General features: G+C 54.1%; 1 protein-coding gene across 4 annotated transcripts in view; it reads left to right on the forward strand.

The window, feature by feature from the left end:
* Window positions 1-14: 14 nt before the first annotated feature.
* The window catches only part of TPCN1 (two pore segment channel 1), a 63,154-nt gene continuing 38,224 nt past the window's right edge, over window positions 15-24,944 (forward strand). Inside the window, exons 1-2 of one of the 4 annotated variants that reach the window (XM_043557668.1) lie at window positions 15-198; window positions 3,213-3,446. In XM_043557668.1, coding sequence (XP_043413603.1) covers window positions 3,335-3,446 — 112 coding nt within the window. In that variant the 5' untranslated portion in view covers window positions 15-198; window positions 3,213-3,334. Of the gene's footprint in view, window positions 199-3,209; window positions 3,447-17,702; window positions 22,877-24,944 lie in introns of those variants that run through there. The other 3 variants (XM_043557669.1, XM_043557670.1, XM_043557667.1) reach the window with 3 other exon arrangements.

The raw sequence follows: 24,944 nt of genomic DNA on the forward strand, positions 1-24,944 counted from the left end.
GGCCGGGGGGTTGAAGGGACGGTAAGCGGCGGAGGAGAGAGCTGGCGCAGCTGCCGTGGTGGCAGCGGCTGAAGTGGCGGCGCCTGCGGCGGCTGCAACAGCTCCAGGCTCGGGGCTTTGGCGGCGGCGGCGGCGCCGGCGGGCTGGGCTGCGCGGTGCGGACCCCGGCGCGCGGTCCGGGTTGCTGGGGCGGCGCGTGTAAGAATCTGAGGGGTGCGAGCGATGGCCTGACGGAGAGGGCAGGGGCCAGGGGTCAGAGGGCATGGAGTAAGGGGTTGCGCCGCGCTCTGGGCTGTGGGAGGCGGGCAGGGCGGGCCCAGAGGGACTTCGGGAAGTCATCGCCGCGCTTTTCTCCCTCCAGCCCAGGCCGGTGCTTGGCGCCCCCTCTCCTCGCTCCCGGCTTCCTGGGGCGACCCCCAAGTTGGGGCCCGGACCAGAGCCGGGAGCACGTGGAGCTGGAGCCCGCATTCCTTGTCCCCCACCCGACCCCGCCATCTGCTCAGCTCCCTGGCGCCCTCAGGCGCCCCACCCGCAGGGTCTCGTGCCTGAGTCTGGATGGCTGCTGGCCCGCTTTCCTGGGACCTGTCCCCACGGATGACCCTTACTGGGTCCGCTATAGAGGGAGGAGCAGAGCCCACCGAAGGAGCACTGGGCTGGGACTCAGGAGTCCTGCACTGTGTGACCTTGGGCCAGTCCCTGCTCCCCTCTGGACCTCACTTTTCCCCTCTCTGCAAGACGATGGGCTGGAATTCAAATTGCTGGTCTGGTTCTGCCGGGAGGTAGATGGTAATGGTTGAGTGGGGAGGGCCCCCGCATTCAGACAGTCTGAAATTAAGCTGTTGAAATCTGGGCTCTCACCACTTCCCTGCTTATAAAAGGCAGGTTAAATTAGCCCCTCTGAGCCCCAGTTTTCCCCATCTGTGAAGTGGGGATATTAGCTAAATAGGATTTCTCAACAGCAGCACTGTTGACATTGGAGCCACATATTTCTCTGTTGTGGCAGGTCTCGCCTGTGCGTTGCAGGGTGGGTGTTTAGGAGCATCCCTGGCCTCTACCTACTAGCACCCCTCCCCCCTAGTCATGATAATCAAAAATGTCTCCGTATGTTCCTGGTGTCCCCTGAGGGCCCAAATCACCCTGGTAGAGAGCCACGGAACTAACATACCGCATGCATTGTTAGCAAGCAGTCATACATTAAACAGTTAAAATAAAAACCTCTAGCCATTATGGTAACAATGATAAAAAAAAATTTAGAAACCTCTTCTTGATGAGTGGAGAAGGTTGGTAGATCCTCTCACCTACAAAGTAAATGGCAGGGAGAGAATGAGAAAACGTTGATCACTGTCAAAGCCGCGCGCAAGGGATGCAAGGAAGTTCATTTACGTATTCGGTCTATTTTCGAATACGTTTGAAAATACCTGTGGTGAAAAGTTAAACGGAAGAGAAAACAAATAAAACACACGCTGCTTAAGACTGCCCGAGTGGCGAGTGGCGGCGTCTCATCTGGGATTTCCTCCCTCGCGTCTCCACTGTTGAGGTTTCCAAGCAAAATTAATCCCCGGATTTGGGGGAAACTTAAAAAAGTCGCACAGGAAGTTGGCTGGGCAGAGCGGCTCCGGGCTTCACAAATACAATGGCGCTCACTTTCACTGCCTAGTTTTAAGAAGATGTTGACGCACAGGAACTTGCCCAGGGGTTTGCTGGTGGCGTGTGAAAGAAGCAAGTGGCCGGCTTGCCATTTAGTGGTTTAGTTTGGAGACAGACTTGGTGGGGCCCAGAAGGCCTCGGCTTGAGGAAGGAACCTGCTGCTGTCTTTAAGTTCAAGGGTCTGCCGTCCGATCTGCTGAGTCTTTGCTTTTGGTCCCACTCAGCGGAAGCGGGAATGTGTATAAATAGGAAACCGCACCAGGCTAGTTCTGCGGGTTCTAAATGGGGAGTCCAGGATGAGCGCCATTTGCTGTGTGACGCGAGGTCATTTAAAAAAATGCTCGTCTCCTTCCTCCTGAAACACCTAAATCTGGGAAATAATGCTTATATAAGAATGATATGGGCAAGTGTGGGTGATCTGGCACGCTGACTCTGCACGTCTTTGAAGCTAGGTGCTGTGTAAACACCGAGGCTGGGTCTGGGAGAAATTGTAGTGTGGTGGCTAGGATAACCGGTCCGGAGCCAGACTGTGTAGTTCAAAGTTTGGCTTTGGAGCTGTGGGTTCTTGGTCAAGTCACTTAATGTCTCTGAGCCTGAAGTCTCTCATTCTGTAATGGGGGCTAGTAGGGGGGTTAATAACTTGCGGGGTTCCTGGGTGGCTCAGTCGGTTAAGCGTCCGGCTCTTGGTTTCGGCTCAGGACACGATCTCACCCTTTGTGAGTTCAAGCCCAGCTCTGCACTGACAGTGGGGAGCCTGCTTGGGATTCTCTCTCCCCTACCTGCCTCCCCCCTACCCCCACCCCTACCCCGCTTGCTCTGTCTCTCTCTCAGAATAAATAAACTTAAAAAGAAAATCCTACTTACTGTTAATGAAGTTTCAATCAGCTTTACTTAAAAATTGCTAGAAAACCCCTGGTACATAGTAAATGCTCAATGAGTATTAACTACTATTATTTTAATGGTTTTTTTTTAAGTCGAAAATCTTCACAAAACACATAAACAAGGGTCAAGAGGGATGGAGGTGGTGGAACATATTAGCCATAATCTCAATCTCCAAACATAATTATGCTTAAATTTTCAGTATTTATTCTTACACAGTTCCCTGCCATACTTTAATGCTATTACTGTAATACTCTATTTATTTTTTATTTAAAAAAAGTTTTTTTTAATGTTTATTTATTTTTGAGAGAGAGAGAGGGAGCGGGGGAGGGGCAGAGAGAGAGAGAGAGAGAGACACAGAATCTGAAGCAGGCTCCAGGCTCTGAGCTGTCAGCACAGAGCCTGACGCGGGGCTCAAACCCACGAACCATGAGATCATGACGTGAGCTGAAGTCGGACGCTTAACCGACTGAGCCACCCGGGCACCCCTGTAATACCCTTTATTGAGATAGAATTCACATACCATAAAAAAATCCACCATTTTAAAGGGTACAATTCCGTAGTTTTTAGTACTTTGCATGGTTATGCAACCATTGCCACTGTCTGATTCCAGAATGTTTTCATCAGTGGTTGTATTTTAATGATTGTTTTTCTCTTTTTACCCCCCTCCCCCCGAAACCTAGAAGATGCCTCTGATGGAGGAGTTTCTGGGAAGTACCTCTGGGCCAGTGGCTTTGAACGAGAGCTCAAAGCAGAGACTATTCAAAGCTCTGGACATCACATCCTGAGGGCTGCAGGAGAAGAGAATATGGCTGTGAGTTTAGATGACGACGTTCCCCTCATCCTGACCTTGGATGAGGGTGGCGGTGCCCCACTAGCTCCCTCCAACGGCCTGGGCCAAGAGGAGCTGCCTCGCAGAAGTAAGACTGGCGGGGGGGGGGGGGGGGGGGGGCGGCCAGGGGAGGGGCACAGCTCTTCTGTTTCAGGGGGTGAGTTGTGGGCTTGGTGGTCTGGTAATAGATGCACCTATGCTAATGCCTGGCCTTGCATTTGACCCCTGAGTTCTGACACAGAAAGTACTAGGAGATTGTGGGGTCCTAATCTTGCACCCCCAGCTTAGGGATTCTTCCGGGGAGGAGCCTCCCCTCCCGGGGCTCTCCGTTCCCTCAGTGCCTTACCCCCCTTGCCCTTGAGGTACGCTGGCTTTGTTTGTGGATGCTCGGTGGGGACCTCAGGCAAATTGGCCCTTTGGCTAACTTCCCTGCCCCATTCCTTGTTAAAAAAGGAAACAGGGGCACCTGGATGGCTCAGTTGGTGAGCCATCCGACTCTTGATCTCAGCTCAGGTGTTGATCTCAGGGTTGTGAGTTCAAGCCCCGTATTGGGCTCTGTGCTGGGCGTGAAGCCTACTTAAAAAAGAAAAAAAAAAAAAAAAAGGAAAAAGAAAAGCGAAAGACACCGATTTCAACCCTGGCCTCCTCTGTCCAACCCGAAACCTTTGGCAGGAAAGCAGAGTTGAGTGCTTCTCCACGTGGGTGCTCAGACCCTTGCTGCTGCCCAGGACAAGCAGGAAGGAGCCGAGCATTTGTCGTGATCCATTGATTTGAGGGTTTGGGGTTTTGTTTTGTGTCTTCCTCTAAACCAGAGCCTGGCATGAAGTGAGCCCAAGAGAGGCGAGCTTTAAATTTTTTACATTTTAATTGTGTTTCTGGCAGGATGGGAGACCTTAAAAAGCTTCCTGGTCCTTGTCCCGGAGCCATTTCCCTCGCATGCTCAGGCCTGGTGTCCGGGAGAGCTTAAAATAAACTTTCGTTTTGTGGAGGGTCCTGAGATGTCAGGGGTCAGTGCTTTAGGAGCTCCTTACCAAATGGACGTGCTGCCCGCTGGCCATGCTCCTGAGCTAGGACAGAGGGCTGTTGCTGTCCTCCAGATCACATGGGAACACACTTGGGCCCCGGGAAAGACGAGCCTGGCCCTTCCGTCTCCTTTGTCCAGAGAGAACACAGTCAGGTTGCAGGGAGCTCAGCAGCGTCCCCTTGGAAATGATGAAGGACAGCATTGTTCCTGTGGCTGAGAGTATGACGGGAGACCTGGCTCCCTGTAAACTGGCCTCTCCTTGCTTGGCAAATTCACTCCGCCCCCCCCCCCTCCGCCCCCGCCCATGGTAGATCTGGGTGGTCTAGGAAGGTTAGACTATCAATCTCTTCCCTAAGCGCCATTCAGGGCTGAGAAATCAGTGGCTCTGATTTCAGACTCACTTCTTAGATGCCCTAGAGCTAGCAAGCTGAGTGTGAAAGCTCCTCTTATCTGTTATCTTAACTAAGATCCTTTGGTAGCACAGACACTATTCCTATTTTAAGGAGGAGGAGACCATGAGTCAGAGAGGTGAAATAACATGCCCAGGGTCACACAGCCAAGCAAGTGGCTGAGGTCACATTTGAACCCAGGACTGTCTGACTCCCTTCCTCCTCCTTCTCCCTTTTTTCCTCTCCATCACAAGCCCTTGATAAATGCGAGTGCCGGCCCTTAGCATTTGTATATATTAATCTGATCAAGATGAGCGTGTTGTCACTTTCCAGATTTACAGAGGAAGAAACAGCCTCAGAGAGGTTAAGTGACTTGTCCCAAGTCAGACAGCTAGTAAGCGGTAACGCCCCTCTGATACCTGCCCCTACACCCTGTGTGAGGTGCTTTGAAGAAAGTGATGTAAATGAACGTGACCTCGTCTCAGCTTGAAAGTAGGATACTCCCTAGCGAAGGGGTGGTCACGTCCATGGCCAACAAGGGAATGGACCACAAGGGAGGGTGGTTGACATGCTAAGGGTGTGGATCATTCTGGAAATAGTCCAGCTCAGGATTCTAAATTGGAATCCTGGTCATTGTCGTGAGTGCCGCTTTTAAGTCCTCGCATAGTGTCAGCCGATGGCCGGGGTGTTGGGCTCTCCTGCGGATCAGTGGGAAGAGCAACCTAGTTCTGTGTCAGGATCAGGTTTGGAACCAGTGACGGAGCTTGAGTGGGAAATAGGCCAAGTAGACAATAAAACCAACCTTGGATGGGCCACTGGCGAGGCTATTCTTTTTTTTTTTTTTAATGTTTATTTATATTTGAGAGAGAGAGAGAGAGAGAGCGCGACAGTGCTCCAGCAGGAGAGGGGCAGAGAGAGAGGGAGACACAGAATTGGAAGCGGGCTCCAGGCTCCGAGCGGTCAGCACAGAGCCTGTCGCAGGGCCTGAACCCAGGAGCTTTGAGATCATGACCTGAGCTGAAGTCGGACTGCCAACTGATGTAGCCACGCAGGCGCCCCCTGGTGAGGCTATTCTTACCTTGGTGAAGTTGGTGGCTCCTTTTGGCTGTATAAGAAGAATGAAATATAGGGGCACCTGGGTGGCTTAGTTGGTTAAGCACCTGACTTTAGCTCAGGTCATGATCTCGCAGTTTGTGGGTTCAAGCCCCGTGTCAGGCTCTGTGCTGACAGCTGGGAGCCTGGAGCCTGCTTTGGATTCTGTCTTCCTCTCTTCCCACCCCTCCCCACCCCCCCTTTCAAAAACAAATAATAAAACATTTAAAAAAAAAAAAAGGGAAGGTCCAGGGAAAGTGTACTTTCCGTGCAGTGTGTTGGTGCCTCAGTTTCCCCTCTCACCCTCTTAGTAGATCATTTGCTCAAACCTCCAAGAGCTGGTGGGAACCCACCAAGCCTCGCTGGCAAATTGGTCGGGCCTCTCTGAGGAAAGAAGAGATTTCGGAGGAGACCTACTGCGCCTCAGTTCATGCCTTTGTTGTTTCATGCTTGGATTTTGGCATTGACCTTCTCCCTAAAGTCCCCCGTCCCCGTGGTCTTGAACAGTCTGTCTGAACCACAAATCGGTCCCGGTACTTTCCCGAGCTCACAGCCCCCCAGGACCTTGCCGACCCCTACGGGATGCGGGCCAAACTCTTTAGCCAGCGCCCTCGGCCTTGTGTGCCCCGGTGCCTTCTTGCCTGAATGGTCCCATTTTCCTGCCTTTGCCACAGTGTCAGGCCGCTTCGGGCTCTGTGAAAGGCCCAAGCGTTCTTCAGCCGCTCTGCCTTGCTGGTGACTCTGCCCAGCCTCTGGTTTGCTGCCATTGTTGCTTGCTTCCAGTTCTATCTTGGAGATCCTGCCGATACTCCCGTCTCTTCGAAGGCTTCTCCGGACCTCCCCCTTCCTGACAGGGCTAATCACTCACTGCCCTTTCCTGCTTTGGTGTCTAGAGGAGGCTCCCACTATTACAAGTAGCTTACTGCGTGGTAATGACTTGTTTAGCCGTCTGATCACCTGCTGGGCCCTGCGTTCCATTCATCTTGGCATCACCCAGCTCGATGCCTACGGTACCTAGGCACTCAACAGCTCATGGTGGAAATAAACCTAACTGGGTTTTCTGGGGCCTTGTCGCTAGCTCGTGGGAGTGGTGTCAGGGACCTGGTCAGAGGCGGGCGGTATCTCCCCCTGCCTTCTCTCCTAACTGGCACTCAGAGTCTCATTTTCCCCAGTACAGCCGATTGTCCTAGAGGCTCCCACCATCGACACCCAGTCCGTGGCTGATGTAAACCCTTTCGGTATTAAGGAGTTGGCAGGATTTAGACGGAGGCCTTCAGCGGAGTTGGCAGCTACGTGGGCATGAGCCACTGAGAACCAAGCCAGCTTTCTAAGGCCGTGAACCTTGTTCTGGAGGCCGGAAGGAAGTCCAACATCTCTTCCGCGGGAGGGTCAGCTTTTCTCTGAAGCCCTTCTCCTTTACCTTCAGACAGCCGCCTTCTGACTGCGTCCTCACGTGTTTGTCCCCGAGTCTGTGTGTCTGTGTCCTAATCTGTTCTTACAAGGACACCAGTCAGATTGGCTTAAGGCCCAGCCATATGACTCATTTTACCTTCATTACTGCTTTCAAAGCTCCGTCTCCAAACACAGCCACACTCTGGGGTCCTGGGGGTTAGTACTTCAACATAGGAATTTTAGGGGCGCCTGGGTGGCTTAGCCGGTTGAGCGTCCGACTTCGGCTCGGGTCATGATCTCGCGTTTTGTGGGTTCGAGCCCCGCGTCGGGCTCTGCGCTGCCAGCTCGGAGCCCGGAGCCGGCTTCGGATTCTGTGGCTCCCTCGCTCTCTGCCCCTCCGCCGCTTGTGCCCTGTCTCTCTCTGTCTGTCAAAAATAAATAAATAAATAAATGTAGAAAAACAAAACACAACAACAAAAAAAAATAGGAATTTTAGAGGGACACAGTTCGGCCTGTATAACACTCCTTTCCTTTTCCTTTCCTCCTCCCATGCAGGAGCCTGGCTGTGCTGCCTGTGACCTTTGACCCTGTGCTAGGGATGGCCTATGCTGGAATATTATCCCTGCAGGGAGTTGGAGGGTTGGGATTTTCTTCTTCCCTTTGTGGGCAAGAATGGATTTCATCCAAGATTCAGACATCTCTCTGGGCTATAAGAGCGGCTGCCGAAATGCTAACGAATGACTCATAGGCAGAAGATGTCAGGTTGATAAAGGGGGCAGGTATAAGCAGAGGTATTTAAAGCCTGGAAATTAGGAATAACCTTGAACATGGTCAGTGGGGCTGACGTGTGACAGCGTGGTTTAGAAATCGCTCGTGGCCTGCATTGTGTATCAGGCAGCGGTCTAGGCCGCCATTAGACCGTAGAGGGTGAACGCCGTGGGCAATACAGAGGATTTTCCAAGGGAATTCTGGTCACACTCACCTTTTGCCTTCTCATTGCCTTCTAACCCAACAGCTGCCTAAGATGGGCCTGTACTCGCTGCTTTCTCTGGGTGTAAGAAGGATTAGGGTCGAGGGGAGGGGCTGACACACTTAGTCTCATGAGCTACTTTGGGTTTGTTTGTTTTTTTTTAAGTTTATTTATTTTAGCAATCTCTACACCCAACGTGGGGCTCGAACTCACGACCCTGAGATCAAGAGCGGCATGCTCTACTGACTGAGCCAGCCAGGCGCTCCTTCCTAGGCTACTTCGGTGGCCCATGGTTTCCAGGTGACAGGCCATGCAGGGATAAGGCGTAAGGTGACAGAGCAGAGGAGCCCCGTCTTCCTCCTTCACCCTGATGCCTGGCATGCCATCAGGAGTTGCCTAACTCGGTGTGAGGTCTAGCAACGTAGAGGACCACTGCTCCCCTGTCTCCAGGTGCACCCCCTTCCCCCCCACCCACCACAGGGGCCAACATGTGGCACCCTTGGCTCCTTTTCCACAGTCTTCGTTCAGGCAAGGTGGGCCAGAGCTGTTGGCCTGGGGGCAGGTGTGGCCGGGATGAGCTGGGAAAGAGCAGTGGGGGCTGTCCACCCGAGGATGATCACCCCCAAGGTGGGCTCTCCATCAACAGAAATCTGTGCCCACGGTTCTTTCCCTGACCAAGCGTCTCCAGCATCTTGCCAAAAAGAGTGAATGCAGCCCAGAGGACCCGTTGTAGCTTTCGTCACCCGTGATACCCCGGATGGTGGCCTGGTTAAGCACGTGGGCTCCGGAGAGTCAAGCTCCAGGCTTCCACTCCTACCTGAATAGGGATCTCAGCCTCTCTGAGCCTCAGTCTCCTCATCTGTGGCGTCGGCTCATGCTAGCATCTCCCAGGAGGGTTGCTGGGGGGCATTTGGTAAGATCACATGTGTGCCGCCCGTGGTGAGTGTTCGGCTAGTCATAGGCAGGCGTTACTGTCGTGGCCAGAGACGGGGCTTCTTCTGTGGAATATAGGGGTCCTGAACCCAGGCCAGGATCTGAATCCTGTTTGCCTCGCTCCTGGCACAGCGGGTGGCCGCCGGCAAGCCAGGAAGCGGAGGCAGCATGGCAGCTGGAGACCAAGCAGCAATTAGATTTTCACGGCCTCCCAGGGAGCCTGGGCATTTGGCTTTCTTGGGGCCTCGCCGAGGCAGAGTGCCGGGTGTCACCGGGCCGGCGGAGGCACCAATTAAAATGAGCAAGCGCCCGGCATGCTGGGTTGCAGCCATCTAACCCAGACTTGAAGCCTTTTACTTCCTCAGCCCTCCCGGTCTTCGTGGGGGATCCTGTCTGTTGCCTCGGGCCCCCCTGCCATGAGATGCCATCTCTCCCCTCCGCCCGCAGAGAGCAGCCGCGTCGAAACGGCGCGGTGGCAGCTGGGTGCGAGCTGGAGAGCCCCGCTCTGTACCCATCGCCTTGGGGAGGTCTGAGTTCACGTTTGCTCCGGAGCTCCGTGAGCCAGAACCGTCAGCTTCTCAGCCTCCGAGTCGGGGAGGGCACCCGGGAGGGCTTAGATGGCTCACAGCAGCATGTCTCTGGTGGTTTGGGGGTGCGGTGCTCTCCCTGGGGCCACCTGCGAAGGGAACCCGGGCTCTTGAGAGGAAGCGCTGAGAGGGATGCCAGTCCCCAGACCGCCCCCATCCCATCTTTGCGTTCGGGGAGCCCAGAAGGCAGCTCTCCGTTCTCCCTTTGCTGGGGTAAACTCCTTGATTTGGACATTTCTTAACTCCTTCCCTTCTGGTAACGGCTCTCGGGTATTGAGCCCCTCCCATGTGCCAGGCAGTGTCCAGGAGCACTCCGCTTGTGCTGGCCGTCACTGGGTGCTCCCAGCGCTTGCAGGATCCTCATCAACAGGAGAGCAAACTGATGCTCTTGGAGGTTGAAACATACCCGAGGTCATGCAGCCAAGAAGTGCCGGTGGCATCGAACGCAGGTCTTCTGACTCCGGACTCAGGCTCTTAACTGATGTGCCACATGCCACGAAGTGAACTGTGCAAGAGGGAGCATTTTAGGCTGAATTCTCTTTCCCAAAAGGAAGCTGGTTTCTGTCTTTATCTTGTTTTTTTGTTTTTTAACTTTTATTTCCTATAAGACATGGTATTCTAAATTGGAGTTTCGTACCTGGAGCTCCTTCTCATAGCTGGGCGCCTGGGTGGCTCAGTTGGTTAAGCGTCCGACTTCGGCTCAGGTCATGATCTCGTGGTCCGTGAATTCAAGCCCCACGTCAGGCTCTGTGCGGACAGTTCAGAGCCCGGAGCCTGCTTCGGATTCTGTGTCTCCCTCTCTCTCTCTTTGACCCTCTCCCGCTCACAGTGTCTCTCTCTGCCTCTCAAACATGAATAAAAAAATTAAAAAAAAATAGCCCAGCCGATGGGGTTTCATCGTACAAGTTGTATTGGATCATCACAGGGGACCGGAAAATGTGGGCAAGTGAAAAACCAGACCACAAAGGACACCCACGACTCAACCCCGTGAAAAACTGTGGCTTTCTCCTCCACGTTGGCTGTTCCTCCTCTCTTCCTGTGCACAGGCATTGGGCTCAATTTTACATCCTGGTGGTTGGGCTGAAATTGAGAACTTAGGAGTCAATATTGGGGAAGTAGACAGGAAGGACAAACGAAAGGCCAGCTTTGGAGCATGAGACTCAGTGAGACTCAGTGAGGAGGGCGATCCCCTTAGGTCACGGTTCCAGGGGCAGGGGACCCCACATCCGGCCCTCCCTGGAGAATGAATGTTCCTTGGACTGGATAACTGAGTTAGGTCATTGGAATTTGGGCTCTCTTTGGCACTGGGGTCCCTCTTGCCTTGTTTGCTCTTTGTGGGAAGGACTTATCTAGCTGTAAAAACGTGTGGTTCTTCCTCTTCTCGAACCTCATGAGGGTCTGGTTCAGCTGAATTGTCCTCATAGGATAGGGCCTGAGAGCTCGGCTGGCCTGGAGCCCTATAGGCCTGGGGCACGCTGGGGAGCATGTGTGCCACCGTGTAAAGGGCGGCTGCCCCTTTACTCTAGCCACTCACTGCCACGCAGGATCACAGGCAGGTCGTTACCACATTTTCCAGTGTTGCAGGAGAAGTCCAAACCTACATTTTTAATCGGAAGTCTTATGATTTCTATTTTTATTATTTAAAAAAACCTTTTTTTAGTGTTTATTTTTGTGAGAGAGGAACAGTGAGCACGGGAGAGGGGCAGAGAGAGAGGGAGACGCAGAATCCGAAGCAAGGCTCCAGGCTCTGAGCTGTCAGCACAGAGCCCGACGCGGGGCTTGAACTCACGAGCCATGAGATCGTGACGAGCTGAAGTCAGATGTGTAACTGACTGAACCATCCAGGCGCCCTGGAAGTCTTCTGATTTAAAAAATTTTTTTTTTCAACATTTATTTATTTTGGGGACAGAGAGAGACAGAGCATGAACAGGGGAGGGGCAGAGAGAGAGGGAGACACAGAATCGGAAACAGGCTCCAGGCTCTGAGCCATCAGCCCAGAGCCCGATGCGGGGCTTGAACTCCTGGACCGCGAGATCGTGACCTGGCTGAAGTCGGACGCTTAACCGACTGCACCACCCAGGCGCCCCTTCTGATTTTTAAATATTGGTAACTCGTTCTTATTTCGTAAACACAGCCGGCCGAATACAATCTGGTCACTGGGCTGCTGCTTTATGACCTCTGAGCTGGAACACATGAATTCAGCCTTGGCTTTGTGTTCAGAACAAAGTACTTCAAAATAAGGAAACAGTATAAAACCGACCAAGGAACCACGGCCCATGAAGTATTCTTGACCTTTGGGTGGCATTCAGTGGGAATTGGAAAGGCCCTGGGGATTTCGCTCTCTGCTTCCATGTGATTTGCCTAAAGAAAGCCCAGATTTCATCCGTCTGTGGAATGGAGGCCGGAGCTTGGGGGCGGACGTGCCAGGCCGGGCACATATGGATGAGAGGGCAGAGCAGGTGGGCGCATCTCCTACAAACCCCTTTGTCTTCCTCTTCTGTTTATACTTTCCTCCCTCTGGGTTGTAGTTCTTGGAACTCTCGGCTGGGGGGCCCATTTTCCTTTCTTTCTCTTCATTTGCATTCTGTCCAACTTTAAGACCATCTTCTCTGTTCTTAGCTATTTGATCCAAACTGGGGCTGGGAATTTTTTTTTGGCTTTGACTTTGAGATGTATAGTAAAGATTCAGGCCGGTGTTAGAAATTAGAAAAAAAAAAAAAAAGTAACAGTGAAGGGGCCTCTGGGTGGCTCAGTTGTTTTAAGTTTCCGACTTCAGCTCAGGTCACGATCTCACAGTTCGTGGGTTCGAGCCCCACGTCGGGCTCTGGGCTGACTGCTCGGAGCCCGGCGCCTGCTTCGGATTCTGTGTCTCCCTCTCTCTCTCTGCCCTTCCCCCGCTCATGCTCTGTCTTTCTCTTCTCTCTCAAAAGTAAATATTAAAGGGGCGCCTGGGTGGCGCAGTCGGTTAAGCGTCCGACTTCAGCCAGGTGACGATCTCGCGGTCCGGGAGTTCGAGCCCCGCGTCAGGCTCTGGGCTGATGGCTCAGAGCCTGGAGCCAGTTTCCGATTCTGTGTCTCCCTCTCTCTCTGCCCCTCCCCCGTTCATGCTCTGTCTCTCTCTGTCCCAAAAATAAATAAACGTTGAAAAAAAAAAATTAAAAAAAAAAAAGTAAATATTAAAAAATAAAGTAACAGTTGAATAGCTAGTGTAAGAGCGGCAGGGGCGGGGAAGACCGTTCCAGAGGAAGGGAACAGGGGGCAGAGGCCCGCAGGTGTCGGATGGGTGCGTATGGGAGGTGCTTGGGCTGGAGGGTGGGGAGGACAGACTGTCTCCAGATCTTACAGGGTCTCTCCCCGTCCACCTCAGGAGTTGGGGCCTCATCCTGGGTGATGGAGAAGCCCGAGAGGGTGCTTCTGGCTGGGGAGTGACGCGGTCACATTTCAGGGGTGTTGTCGGAGAACTCACTCAGGCCGCCCTGTAGAGAGTGGCTAGAGCTGGGTGGAGACTGGCTAACATGGTGGCAGCCCAGGGACACGGTGGGACCTGTTTTGTTCGGCCTGAACGGTTTCCAGGGGTGGCGTGATCAAGCAGCCATTATGCTTGGTCACAGAATGAGCACACAGCCCCTGTGGCCTCACACACCCCGGCTTCCTGGGTTTGTTACCTGCCTGGGGCCTGTAGGTGTTTGGGTCTGTTGCCTTTGGAGTAAATTTCGGTGGTAGGTTACCGCGGCAGCGACGACACCGTGGCAGGAGTCAAGAGAGCAAATGACAGCGGAGGGTCATCTAAGGGAGTAGCAGACGGGCCTGTGGCCAGGTGGCATTTGGGGACAGGTGGCATCGGGGATGCTGGGGAGACGGGCAGGGGCAGTGGCGCGGGCAGAGGGAAGGACGTGTGCAGGCCAGAGGCCAGCACGCTAGGGGCGCGTCGGATGTGGGCCGTAGTTAAGCGTATAGGCTCTCGGGGGCACCTGGGTGGCTCAGTCGGTTGAGCGTCCGACTTAGGGTCAGGTCATGACCTCACTGTTCGTGGGTTCGAGCCCCGCGTCAGGCTCTGTGCTGACAGCTTGCTCAGAGCCTGGAGGCTGCTTCGGATTCTGTGTCTCGTTCTCTCTCTGCCCCTCTCCGGCTCGTGCTGTCTCTTTCTGTCTCTCAAAGATAAATAAATGTTAAAAAAAAAGAAAAAAAGAGTATAGGCTCTCAAACCACCTGAGTTTGAATGGGCTCTGCTGTTTACGGCCGTGGGTTAAACGAGATGGCATATATCAGGCGATTAGCACAGTGCCTGGCTTACGCCGGATTGAGCACCTGCTGGATGTTGGCTATTATTATTTGGGTCAGAGCAGGCAGACCCATTTTATGGGGAGCCTAGAATGCCAACAGCAGGAGTTTGTGAACTTGGGCACAGGAGCTACTATGTGTGTTTGGTGACATGATGACAAAACCTCTTCCCTCTGACCTCTTGCCAACTCTGGATGCCTTCTCCAGCCACCGTGATATCCTTCCTTAGAAACCCTGAGGTGGGTGAGCCCCGGATAGCAGTGACTTTTGTCCCTGGAGATTGGGCGGTGGATGGAGAGGAGACAGACTCCCAGGATATTCTGTAGCGGCAGGAGCCAGGTTTGGCTTTTTTTTTTTTTTCTGGACTTCCCCGGGGCCGGGTCATCCGCAGTCCTGAGGCTCAGCGCTGTGCCTGCCTCGTGCTAGGCACTCAGGAAACATCTGGACAAAATAGAACTGAGGCGTACTCGCCCAGGGTCCCCTGCCCTGGGGCATAGGTGAGGGCCTTCTAGAAACATCAGGGACGGGGTCTGACAAAAGGGCAAGGAGTTAGTGAAGGAGGAGTGAGATCGGGATGAGTATATTCTGCTATGCCCTGGCCCCCCCCCCCCCCCCCCATGCCTTTCCTAGCCCCACCACGCCAAGCCCTTACGATCAGAAAGGACCTACTCTCCTGATTGAAAAAGGCATGGTGTCCAGCTGTATCCGGCAGATAAGTTTCTGCTTTGTTCCATAGCACTGACAGGACCCCCTCAACAATCCATTGTAATCGAGGGTTGATCAGGAAGGAAGTTCTCAGTCGGCTCAGCCAGGAAGCTAGATCTAACTCTGTCCCCCTTCACGAGAAAGCTTTTATGTGAAAAGAAAGCTTTTTCCCCTCCGTGGAGAAAAGGAGGGTTGGATTCTGTCCTCATAACCACCCTTCGTGTACTGAGGAAGTGATATCTTGGCATACAACTGGGGTATTTGGATTGCAAATTTTAAAAATACATGTGTATATATATATATATATATATATATATATACATATATATATATATACACATTTAAAAAAATTTTTTCAATGTTTATCTTTGAAAGAGACAGTGTGAGTGGGGGAGGGGCAGAGAGAGGAGACACAGCATCCGAAGCAGGCTCCAGGCTCTGAGCTGTCGGCACAGAGCCCGACGTGGGGCTCAAACTCACGAACCACGAGATTGAGACCTGAGCCAGAGATGGAGGCCTAACCGACTGAGCCACCCAGGTGCCCCTATGTATGTGTGTGTGTGTGTGTGTGTATATCTATATATCTATATCTATATCTATATCTATCTATCTATCTATCTATCTATCTATCTATCTATATCTTTTTTATCTCTGTGTATTTTAGCTATAAAAGCAAGCATGGAACATAATATTGTAGAAGCAGTGTCTTTTTTTTTTTTTTAGGCACGATTTAGGGGTTTCTATTTCCATGAAAGACTCCGTTATGTCTGGGGATTCTCCGAAGTGAAGGTTTGGTGGCTTCAGCCGGCATATGGAGCCGCACTTGCAAACCTCTCCCTCCGTGCGCGCTCTGGGTTCCACCCCCTGCTCCCTGGCCCCACGGTGGATCCACTAGCTGCAAATCAGGGTCCTTTATGCTGCCATGAAGAGTGCCTCCCCCCGCCCCAGCCAGTGTTGACGCTCTCTCATTAGAGCCAGCAAGTGCTGTGATAGTGGATTGTGGTTGGAAAGGTTGTGTGTAATAACGTTTCTAACTGGTTTAGCCTAGCGGCCCGCGGGCAGCGATGGTATGCATCCCCGTTTTGCAGACGCGCAGTTGGAGGCATGAAGGAGTGGGGCCCGTTTGTTCCGCCGGGTGGGCGCTCGGGCAGGCAGGTCTGCCCACATCGCAGACCCCTGCCGCCTCTGCTCTCCGACCTTGCCCCGCGTGTGCTTCTCTGCCCAGGCCCTAGCGGCCTTGAAAGTTTCACTTGCCTCCCAGTGGAGAGAAGGAAACCGTAAACTTACGCCCGGTCACTCCCTGAAGGGTAGGCCAAGTTCTCGGGTCAAGTGAAAGACGAAGCCCTTGAAAAGCAGATGCTCTGACCCACCTTCCCTGCCGGCCCCCAGCCTCTGGCAGCTGCCCCAGCGCTTTCCAGGCCATGAGAAATTTCGTCTCGGTTACACTGCTGGCTGATTGGCCTCTGTTCTTTTCCTCCACCCCGGAAATCAGAACCAATGATCAGAAGTCTTACAGCATGGCGCCACTCATATAGTCTCATTCATTTTGTTGTTTGAACCACTTTTCACTCCCCAACCTCTCATGGGCTGCTGTCTCTTGCTTCTGACCTCTCCCCACTCCAGCTTTCCATCGGCTGAAGACCTTTGTCCCATTCTTCCACACGGCCTTCCGCAAGCCTCCCTAATCGGTTAGGGTAGTGGCCGCCTGTCCACACCCTCTCATTCTCTGAATATGCTGTGTGCACCTCATTCTCTGCTCCCTGCGCCCAGAAGCCCGCTCCCTCCCCAGCACCTGCATGTGATAGGTTTGATTAATGTCTTATGTACTGAGTCGCGGTTTGCTTTGTGCCATGATGGATTCCTAAAGATTGTGAGAAAATGGGATTTTGGTGAAGTAGATAATTTAAAATATGGGCAAGAGGGCCGAGTTTGGCAAAGCTTCCTTTCGTAGTATGATTAATACCCCTTAGGTCATCCAGTGCCGAGCTGGGTTTTATAAACCACGTTCCTTCCAATCAGGGATTAACCTGTTAGTGGATTTCTTTCGAGTGTCTCCGGATGCCCATTTGAGGTGGCTGGGGTGGACCGGGCAGGAAGGCGGAGTGCCCGACTCAGTGTAACATCTGGGCGGGTGCTGTTGTTGTGGGTGCTGATGTATACAACTGTGCCTCTTTCTAGTAGTACAAGTTTTGCAAAGGCAAAGACCGTGTCTTTTCTGCACATACTCTGGGCGCTTCATAAACAGATGTCAAGTAGCCTATCTGGAAGTGACTCACCAGGTTCGGAGAACACCCAAGGCCCCAGGTGACTCCGTGGGTCACAGTGTAACCGGCTCCTGGAGCCATCTGGGGTGACAAGGGGACACAAACACATGCGACAGGCCAGAAATAGTCTAGGCAGGGCCCGACCCCCGCCGCCCCTGGGAATAGCCAGCTTTTTGGACGGTTAGGTCTCTGCTTTTTTTAAATTTTTTTTTTAAACATTTATTTATTTATTTTTGAGACAGAGAGAGACAGAGCATGAACAGGGGAGGGGCAGAGACAGAGGGAGACACAGAATCTGAAACAGGCTCCAGGCTCTGAGCAGTCAGCACAGAGCCCGACGCGGGGCTCGAACTCACGGACCGTGAGATCGTGACCTGAGCTGAAGTCGGACGCTTAACCGACTGAGCCACCCAGGCGCCCCTTAGGTCTCTGCTTCTTAACACCTTCCCAGTTCTCCAGGAGCCCACACGTCCCATAATTGTCGCGGAGGCCCGGGGTGCTCAGCTCCCACCTTCCCACACCTCGCCCCACCACCCCACCTTTAGCAGGAGGAAAAGGCTGCCTTTTTCTCTTGCTAATCTCTCTTTTTGTTAGATCGGGTTTTTATTTAAAAAAAGATTTTTTTTTTTCATTCCTTTAGCTCTTGCTGAAAATCAGCTCGGGCAGAGTGGTTGTGCTCAGTGCAGGCTAATGGCTTGGAGCCCCTCCAAGCAGCCGGATGTGTTGGCTTTCACTTGTGGGTGGTCGTCGACAAGCGTGATGTCTTCTCTCTGTGACTCTCGAGGGTGCCCTCTTCTCGCGGGCTCGGCTGTTCGCACTTGGCTGGCTTGCCTTGTCGTCTGCAATCACGGCTTTTATGGTGCACCCCGGGGCCAGTCTGGTCGCCTCGACAGGGCTCAGATCCGATCGGTACCAAAGTCCACTCCGCCTCCAGGCCAGTTGCCCCGTTTGGTGTTATTGTAGGTTATTTTGTGCTGTTTCGGTTTAGAGATCAAACACTGGCCCAAGGTACACGGAGACTCACCAGTGTGGAGACGGGGGTGGCCTGGAGAACTCTCAGGTCGCTAGAAATGTGTGTGTGTTGGGTGGGCGATCTTATCTGCTGGCACATGTCCCGTCTACTGTTTCTTCAGAGCGTCTCAGTCTACAGCAAAGGATGGGGTTGAAATTCCGGCATCGCCTGCTCGTGGCCTTGGAGACTCCGATGAGGAACTTCACTTTCTCCCTCACTTTCTCCTCCTCCTGTAGAAGGGGGGATAAGAATAACTGCATTCAGGGTGGACGTAAAGATTAAGTGGGAAATTCCACACGACATCTCCTAGGACCAACTCGGTGAGTGGAAGCCCTGAGTCATAATAAAGTATCAGGGTTTCAGTTTCAACACAGTAGCCATGTTGCCCCTTCCTGAGCCCTGAGTAGGCAGCTGAAGGACTCTGGACTGAGAGCTTGAACGTGGTCTTCTCTTATTAAAATCTCTGCCTTCCTCTTAAGGAACATTAGCTGGTTTGTTTGCGCTTTCTTACCCATGGTACCCATGGTAAACGGGGGAATAATACGTTTACTCCCTTGACAGCCATCCTGGGCGCGCTGCAGGGATAATTTAATTCAAGCAGCTCTGTCTCTTGCTACCTGTTAGCTTGGCTTCTTGGTTGCCCTTGTATGTTTCTTCCTTTTTCTAATATATACTTTTAAAGTTTCTTTATTTATTTTGAGAGAGAGAGTGAAAGAGAGGGAGGACATGAGCAGGGGAGGGGCAGAGAGAGAGAGAGAGAGAGAGAGAGAGAGAGAGATCCCAAGCAGGCTTCGCGCTGTCGGCGCAGAGCCCGACATGGGGCTTGAACTCGTGAACAGTGAGATCGTGACCTGAGCCAAAACCAAGAGCCGGACGCTTGACTGACTGTGTCATGCACGTGTCATGCACTGTGTCATGCACTGTGTCATGCCCGCCATTGTATGTTTGTCTGTGATGCTTCTTTTTGGCTGCTTCCCCACGTGGCAGGAAGGGAGACTGAGGAAAACAGGAAGCAGAGGCTGAGCACAGGGGCTGCCCACGGACGGTGCAGGCTCTCACAGTCCTCTGGGAGCAGCAGTAGCCAGACAAGCCCGGGCCCCTGGACAGTGGCACGCCTCAGGGCTCAAGCTCTCTGCAGGCTGCCGCCTTCCAACCGCTGTCCCCTCCCCAGCGGGCCTGTGCCCCCGGCCGCCTCACTCTTCTGAGCAGAACCGCCGGCAGCCACAGACGATCCAGATGCTGGGGTGAGGCCAGGGTTCGTGCAGGCCGGGTCCAGCCAGCCCCCTGGGTGCTCCCGGGCAGGGGCTGGTGCAGACCTCTGATCTGTGCTGAGCGGACCGTCAGCTGACGCGGAGAGTGGGTCTCACAGCCAGACTCGTCCCCCGCGCGCCACTTGTCTGTTGGCCTCTTGCAGGGGCTCCGGGGGTGCCAGCGTGCAGTGAAAAATGCCTCTCATCCCCATTTGTTCTTCCACAGCTCCTTCCCTGTCCCTGTGCAGTTCACAATTAGCATTTCTGATGCTTCCGAGTGAATGCGGGACAGATGTTCGCACAGGTGCTGCACTCCTCGTTGGGTAAACAGTGGGGCTTGCAGACTGTGTGTGTGTGTGTGTGTGTGTGTGAAGCGAGGGGCCTTTGACGTGTGCACAGACCTTACAGCATTTCTTTTCAAGGCACCTGAAGCACTTTGTGCATGGTAGGTGCTCAGTAAGTACTTTTCGGTGAGTGATCCGTTCCGGCGAAAGCCCTTCGTTTCAATGAAGCCAGTGACACAGGGGCAGGGAGTAGAATTGCAAGCCGAGTCTTGAAGTTCACGGACGGAGGGAGGAGAAATGCCATCCTGCCTCACCAAGAGATTACCTGCGGGCGTCCGGCAGCCACAGTTCTCTCTCTGCCTTGGCAGGAGGAGTGGCGGGGGATGTGCAGGAGTCGCGAGACCAGGGTGGTGAGGAGCCTTCGACGGTGGAAGTGAGCTTGGTGCCTCCTGGCCAGGCACCTGCCCTACACAGGTGCGCTCACTGTGCTCCCCTGGGAGAGCGAACTTGGAGTTTCGTGCACTGGTTTGTAGATGGGGTTATGGTGCTGTCCAAGACAACTGCTTCCCCGCGGACTTCTGGTTGGTGCACCTGGTCAGAGTGCTTCCCTTTGGAACCCGGGGGCTCAGGTCCCGTCTCCCTAATGTGGCGGACAGCCCTCGCGCGGCTCCCGCCTTGTCTCTGCCCGTGTCAGCCTCAGGATCCCTGAACCCTCTGCGGTCTCCCAGACACGCCCTGCTGTTTGCTTCTCTGAGCTTTATGCATGACCTTTCCTGTTTCTGGAGTGTTCCCCTCACCACACCCCCATCCACCTTGTGAACCTCCTTCATCCTTCATCCTTCAGAAGTGGCCCAGACATCACCCCTGAATCCCCCCGCCCCCGCCTCTCCCCACTAGCCCCCGTGGAAGGTAGCTGTGACATCCTTTTCTAGGCTGTTGTAAGAAATGGCTTTATTGCACAGGATCACTTTCCTTCTTTTGCCTCCTGATTGTGGGCCTCATGAGGACAAAGTACAGGGTTTGACTTTTTCGAATCCAACGCCTGGCACCATGCCTGGTATACAGTAGGTGCTGCATAAATGTGTCCTTCAATTAAACCATAGTTGTTTGTATCAAGAAGGCCAGCCTTTTAAGGTTTCACCCTCCCTCGTTCTCCCCCAAATCACGACATGACGTATGAAGCCTGGAGAGTTGCGGTCAAGGTCGTGTTTGCAACCTCAGGATGCCAGGGGCCCTGTGTAGCCAGTTGAGGGTGGGCACCTGGGGTGGTGATCACTACCCTAAAGCATTAAGAGGCACTCAGTTTCCCAGCCACTGCTCTCAACCCTCTAGCCATTTCCCCTGCGAGTTCAAGGCCCTTCTGTGCTGAGCTCATGTATTACAGGGAATCCCTTAGGTCCCTGTCAGCTGGCCGGAAACAAAGTTAGAGGTAGCACAGGGCATTACCCTGGCCTCTTCCAAACCAGGGTCTCTCCTTCTAGAACAGTGCATGACCCATAGTACTGGCCTAGTTGAGCCTTTTGTTTTCCCTTTCCTCCTCTGGCCTGAGCCTTTGGCAGGACGGGTTTCGGGCTTGAGGCCAGTGATTCAGCTAGGCTGGCTCTGTGCCAGCTCTTGCCTTTCCGGAGTCGGTCTATCTGCCCGGGGCCCTGCCCGGGTTTGCAGTCCCGACTAGCGTGCGCTGCAACATGGGTCTGCCTCCCCACGCCATCTTGCAGCCAGTCAGCAGAAAGGGAAGCCCTGAGCAAAGGAGATGTGCACTCTGCTTTCTTGCAGCATCGGGCCTTTTGCTCAATTTTTATCTGGGGGGCTTTGAAGAGCCAGCCAGCGCAGAAGCCGGGTGGCAGCGCTACGCCCGGAAAACTCATCAGTGTCACTCTGGTTTATTTTCCTCTTCTCTTCGAGCTTTTTCCCATGGAGTGGGGCTCTCAGCGACAACTGGCGAACGGTCGGGCGATTGCTCGTTGTTCATTCTGGCGGGCACCGGTTTCCGGAGGGCTCCGGGTGCTCTGTGGGTATTCACATTTGTCTCTGTGATGCCCGGAGCTCGGTTGGCCCCAGTCCCAGCTAATGGCTGAAGAAACTGAGGCTCCGGGGACTCCGATGGTGAACCGGGGGAGGGGAGGGGCACCGTCGGGAGTGAACCTGGGTGTTTTATCTCGAAGAGGATGCGGACGGTGTGTGTGTTTGAGAACGGGCGAGGTTGTGGACATGTAAGAGGAGGGGGGACAGGAGCAAGGATTGAATGGGGCTGGAGTCCCTCCCCCGTATAAACCTGCCCGGAAGCGGTCACGGCCTGGCATCCTCTCCCGTCCAGGAGCTCAGAGGCGACCTCTTTGTCTAGGCCCCAGAGGAAGGTCGCAGTGGCTTCGCCCCGCCTGTGCCGACCCTGCCCTTGCTGGGTGGGGGTTGGGACATAGAAGCCCTCCCCTCCTGCGGGCTCCTTCCGTCTCCTCCCTGGTGCAGCTTTATGGCGGCATATGGAAACTGTTTCTATTTACCCGGCACCACCAGGATGCTGCCGCACGCTGTGCTCCAGCGAACGGAAACCTTGGATTCCCCGCAGGGTCGTTTCAGAGGCTGCATGCAAAGCAGCCAGCTGTTTTGCAGGGAGCGTCTGGGCCCTGTTACATCAGCGTGGAGGAAGCGTTACCATCTGTGCAAACAGGTCATATCCTCGCTTGTCGGCCTGTCCTCTGTATGGGGAACTTCGCTCCTACTTGGAGTCAGTTTTTTGTTACTGGTGTTTCGTATCCTAATGCCTGCCCGTTGGGCCTTTTCTTTCAGCTCCTTCCCCTCCTCCTGCCAGTGATTTTCTGTTCACCTCCCTGGGGCTGATTGCCAAGGTTCAGGGAGGGTAGTTAAGGGTCAGGTGTTGCATAAATCTTCCGTGGCTGAGGTCTGCTGGCCTGAAGAGGCTGCCGCCCGCCCTCCTGGTTTCCGCATGAGAGCTCTCTGCCCAGGGCAGCAGAAGTGTGGGACGAAATGTTTCCCTTCGGGGAACTTTCCCCGGAGGCACAGAATGGGACCTTCTTGGTTTTGCCAAGAATGTTCCTGGCCAGCTTCCTCCGGCCCTTCTAAAAACCTCCTGGGGGCCAACGGAGAAGCTGGCCTGCTGGGAGGGCCTGGGCAGGGTGGAGGCTCCTCCCATCCTCCTGCACCTGCTGCGTGTCTTTCCCCTTCTTCCCTCCCGCTTCCAGCCCAGCCGCCTCCCAGGAAAGCAGACATGCAGAGGCGAGGGCCAGCCACCGCCTTCCTGGAGGAGGTGGTAGAGGGCCAGATTCCCGACAGCCCCGTGGTGAGGTCATCTCGTCTCCACCAGCTGGGCCCTTTCGGTATGCCTTGACCTTGCCTTTCCACCTCTCCAGGAAGAGCCCACCGTGCTCCGGGTGAGGCCAGTGCCCAAGACTGAGGTCTCACGTGTTGATTCTCGTGAGGTCTCTAATAATCCTCCGTGTGAGAGGCCATCCCGGCCCCCGGGACTGGGCTGGACCTGGGGTGTTGTGGTGAGAGGCCCCCTGACTGCTTGGTTATCCAGGACTCTCCTCGTGCAGAGGGCACTCACGGGAGCACCAGCCATTCACCTGGAGGCGTGGGGGCAGATTCGGCCCGGGTGGGCAGGAGTAGGTGGCCAGGGCAGCTGGCTGCTTACAGCCACCGGGGCCTGAGGCTCCCCAGGCAGGCGATCCGCGGCAGACCCAGTGGGCGCGATGTGTAGGCTTTAACCAGGACGTGGGAACACGTTATCCCTGGCACTTCGTGCCCCGGTGACCAGTCAGGGCAACTAGGAGTCCCTGCACCACCTCTCAGTTCCCGGTTTCCTAAGGAAGCCCACTGGGGTGTCTGTTCCCCAGCAAGCAGGTCCTTGTGCCCCCAGATACCCCACTGTTGGAACTATAGGCCCACAGTTGCGTCCCCGGGCTAGGCTGCCTCCTCAACTCTGTCGCTGCTCACCTGCCCCCTGCACCCCTGCCTTCCTCTCCTTTATGGACGATAATTGTCCTGCCGCTCTCGGAAGCTGCTGAGCCTTTGAGCATGCCTTATGCTGCGGCAATAAAGCACTTGGGATTTGGAGCATTTCCATCGCCCCTGTGTGGCCACTTTTCCAACCTAGGAAGTGGGAAGCAGCATTTGGAAGCAGGGAATTAGGACCCACGTGGTGCCCCAGCACCCCGCCCCCGCCCCCCGCCCTCATTTGCTGTGCGGTGCACTGAAAATCCCTCTGGACTTGGCCTCAGGGCCGCCCCCTCTGCGTGAGGGCTGCTTATAAACTGAACAGGAGAAGCCAGAGGCTCCCTGCCTTCCATTTGCGCCCTTTCTGTAATCTCTAATATAATCTCTAAATGTGCTGCCCAGCCCTTGGAGCCAGGTGTGAAGGGGGCTCCGTGAAATCCCCCATGGCTTTCTTGAAAAGCCCTGCAGCCCCGAGGGCCTTTCAGCCCTCCCCGAGTATAAGCGCCACAAACAAGCTGTGGGGCTTTGCCTTTGGGGACCTAGTAAGCAAGCCAAGTTCTCTGTGTTGCGCAAGCACCAGGTTGAATGGTTAGAACAAAGTCCGCCCTGGAGGGGAGACTTCTTTCTTGGCTCTGCTAGTCCCGTTTTTCCCTTTCTTTCTAAGGTTCTGCCCTGAATTACTCATACAAAATAGTGGCTCTCCAGCAAAGTCTTAAAAGAATGATTTTTAGGAAACACGAGAGATCAAGTTGGTGCCCCTTAACACCCTCAGGCACCCCCACTGCCCTCCTGAGGGAGCCTAGTCTGTGCATTCCTCCTGGGCCCTGCCCTCCAGCCACTGGCCTGGGACCCTGCTTCCTGGAATCTTCAAGGAAAAGCATCATTTCACTTCACTTCGGATATGTTTGTTGAGCACTCATACATCATGCCCAGCACTGTCCTGGGTTCTGGGGACACCACAAGACCAAAGTCCCTGTCTTCGTGGAGCTGCCATTCCAGGCAGGGAAACAGGCACTAAACAGGCCAACAAGTAAATAAATGCCCTGCCGGGTGGCGATGCAGCCCCAGGAAGAAGCCCAGAGCAGCATGAGGACGGGGGGGTGCCAGTGATGTGACTTCCAAAGATGCGAGAAGCCTGGGGAGGACAGAGGGAACAGGAAGTGCAGAGGTCCTTAGGAGCGAGAGGGTGGGTGGGGTGAGAGATCTTGGTCTCGTAGGCCATTTTCTTTGATTTATTTATTTCTTTAAGTTTATTTTTTGAGAGAGAGAAGCGTGAGCAAGGGGCAGAGGGGGAGAGAGAATCCCAAGCAGGCTCCTCACTGTCAGCACAGGGCCCACCTCGGGGTTCGAACTCACAAACCGTGAGATCGTGACTTGAGCCAAAATCCAGGGTCAGATGCTTAACTAACTGAGCCACCCGTGGCCTCATAGGCCGTTTTAATCCAGGGA

Source organism: Prionailurus bengalensis, chromosome D3 (genome assembly GCF_016509475.1).
Source record: "Prionailurus bengalensis isolate Pbe53 chromosome D3, Fcat_Pben_1.1_paternal_pri, whole genome shotgun sequence".
Lineage (NCBI taxonomy): Eukaryota > Metazoa > Chordata > Mammalia > Carnivora > Felidae > Prionailurus > Prionailurus bengalensis.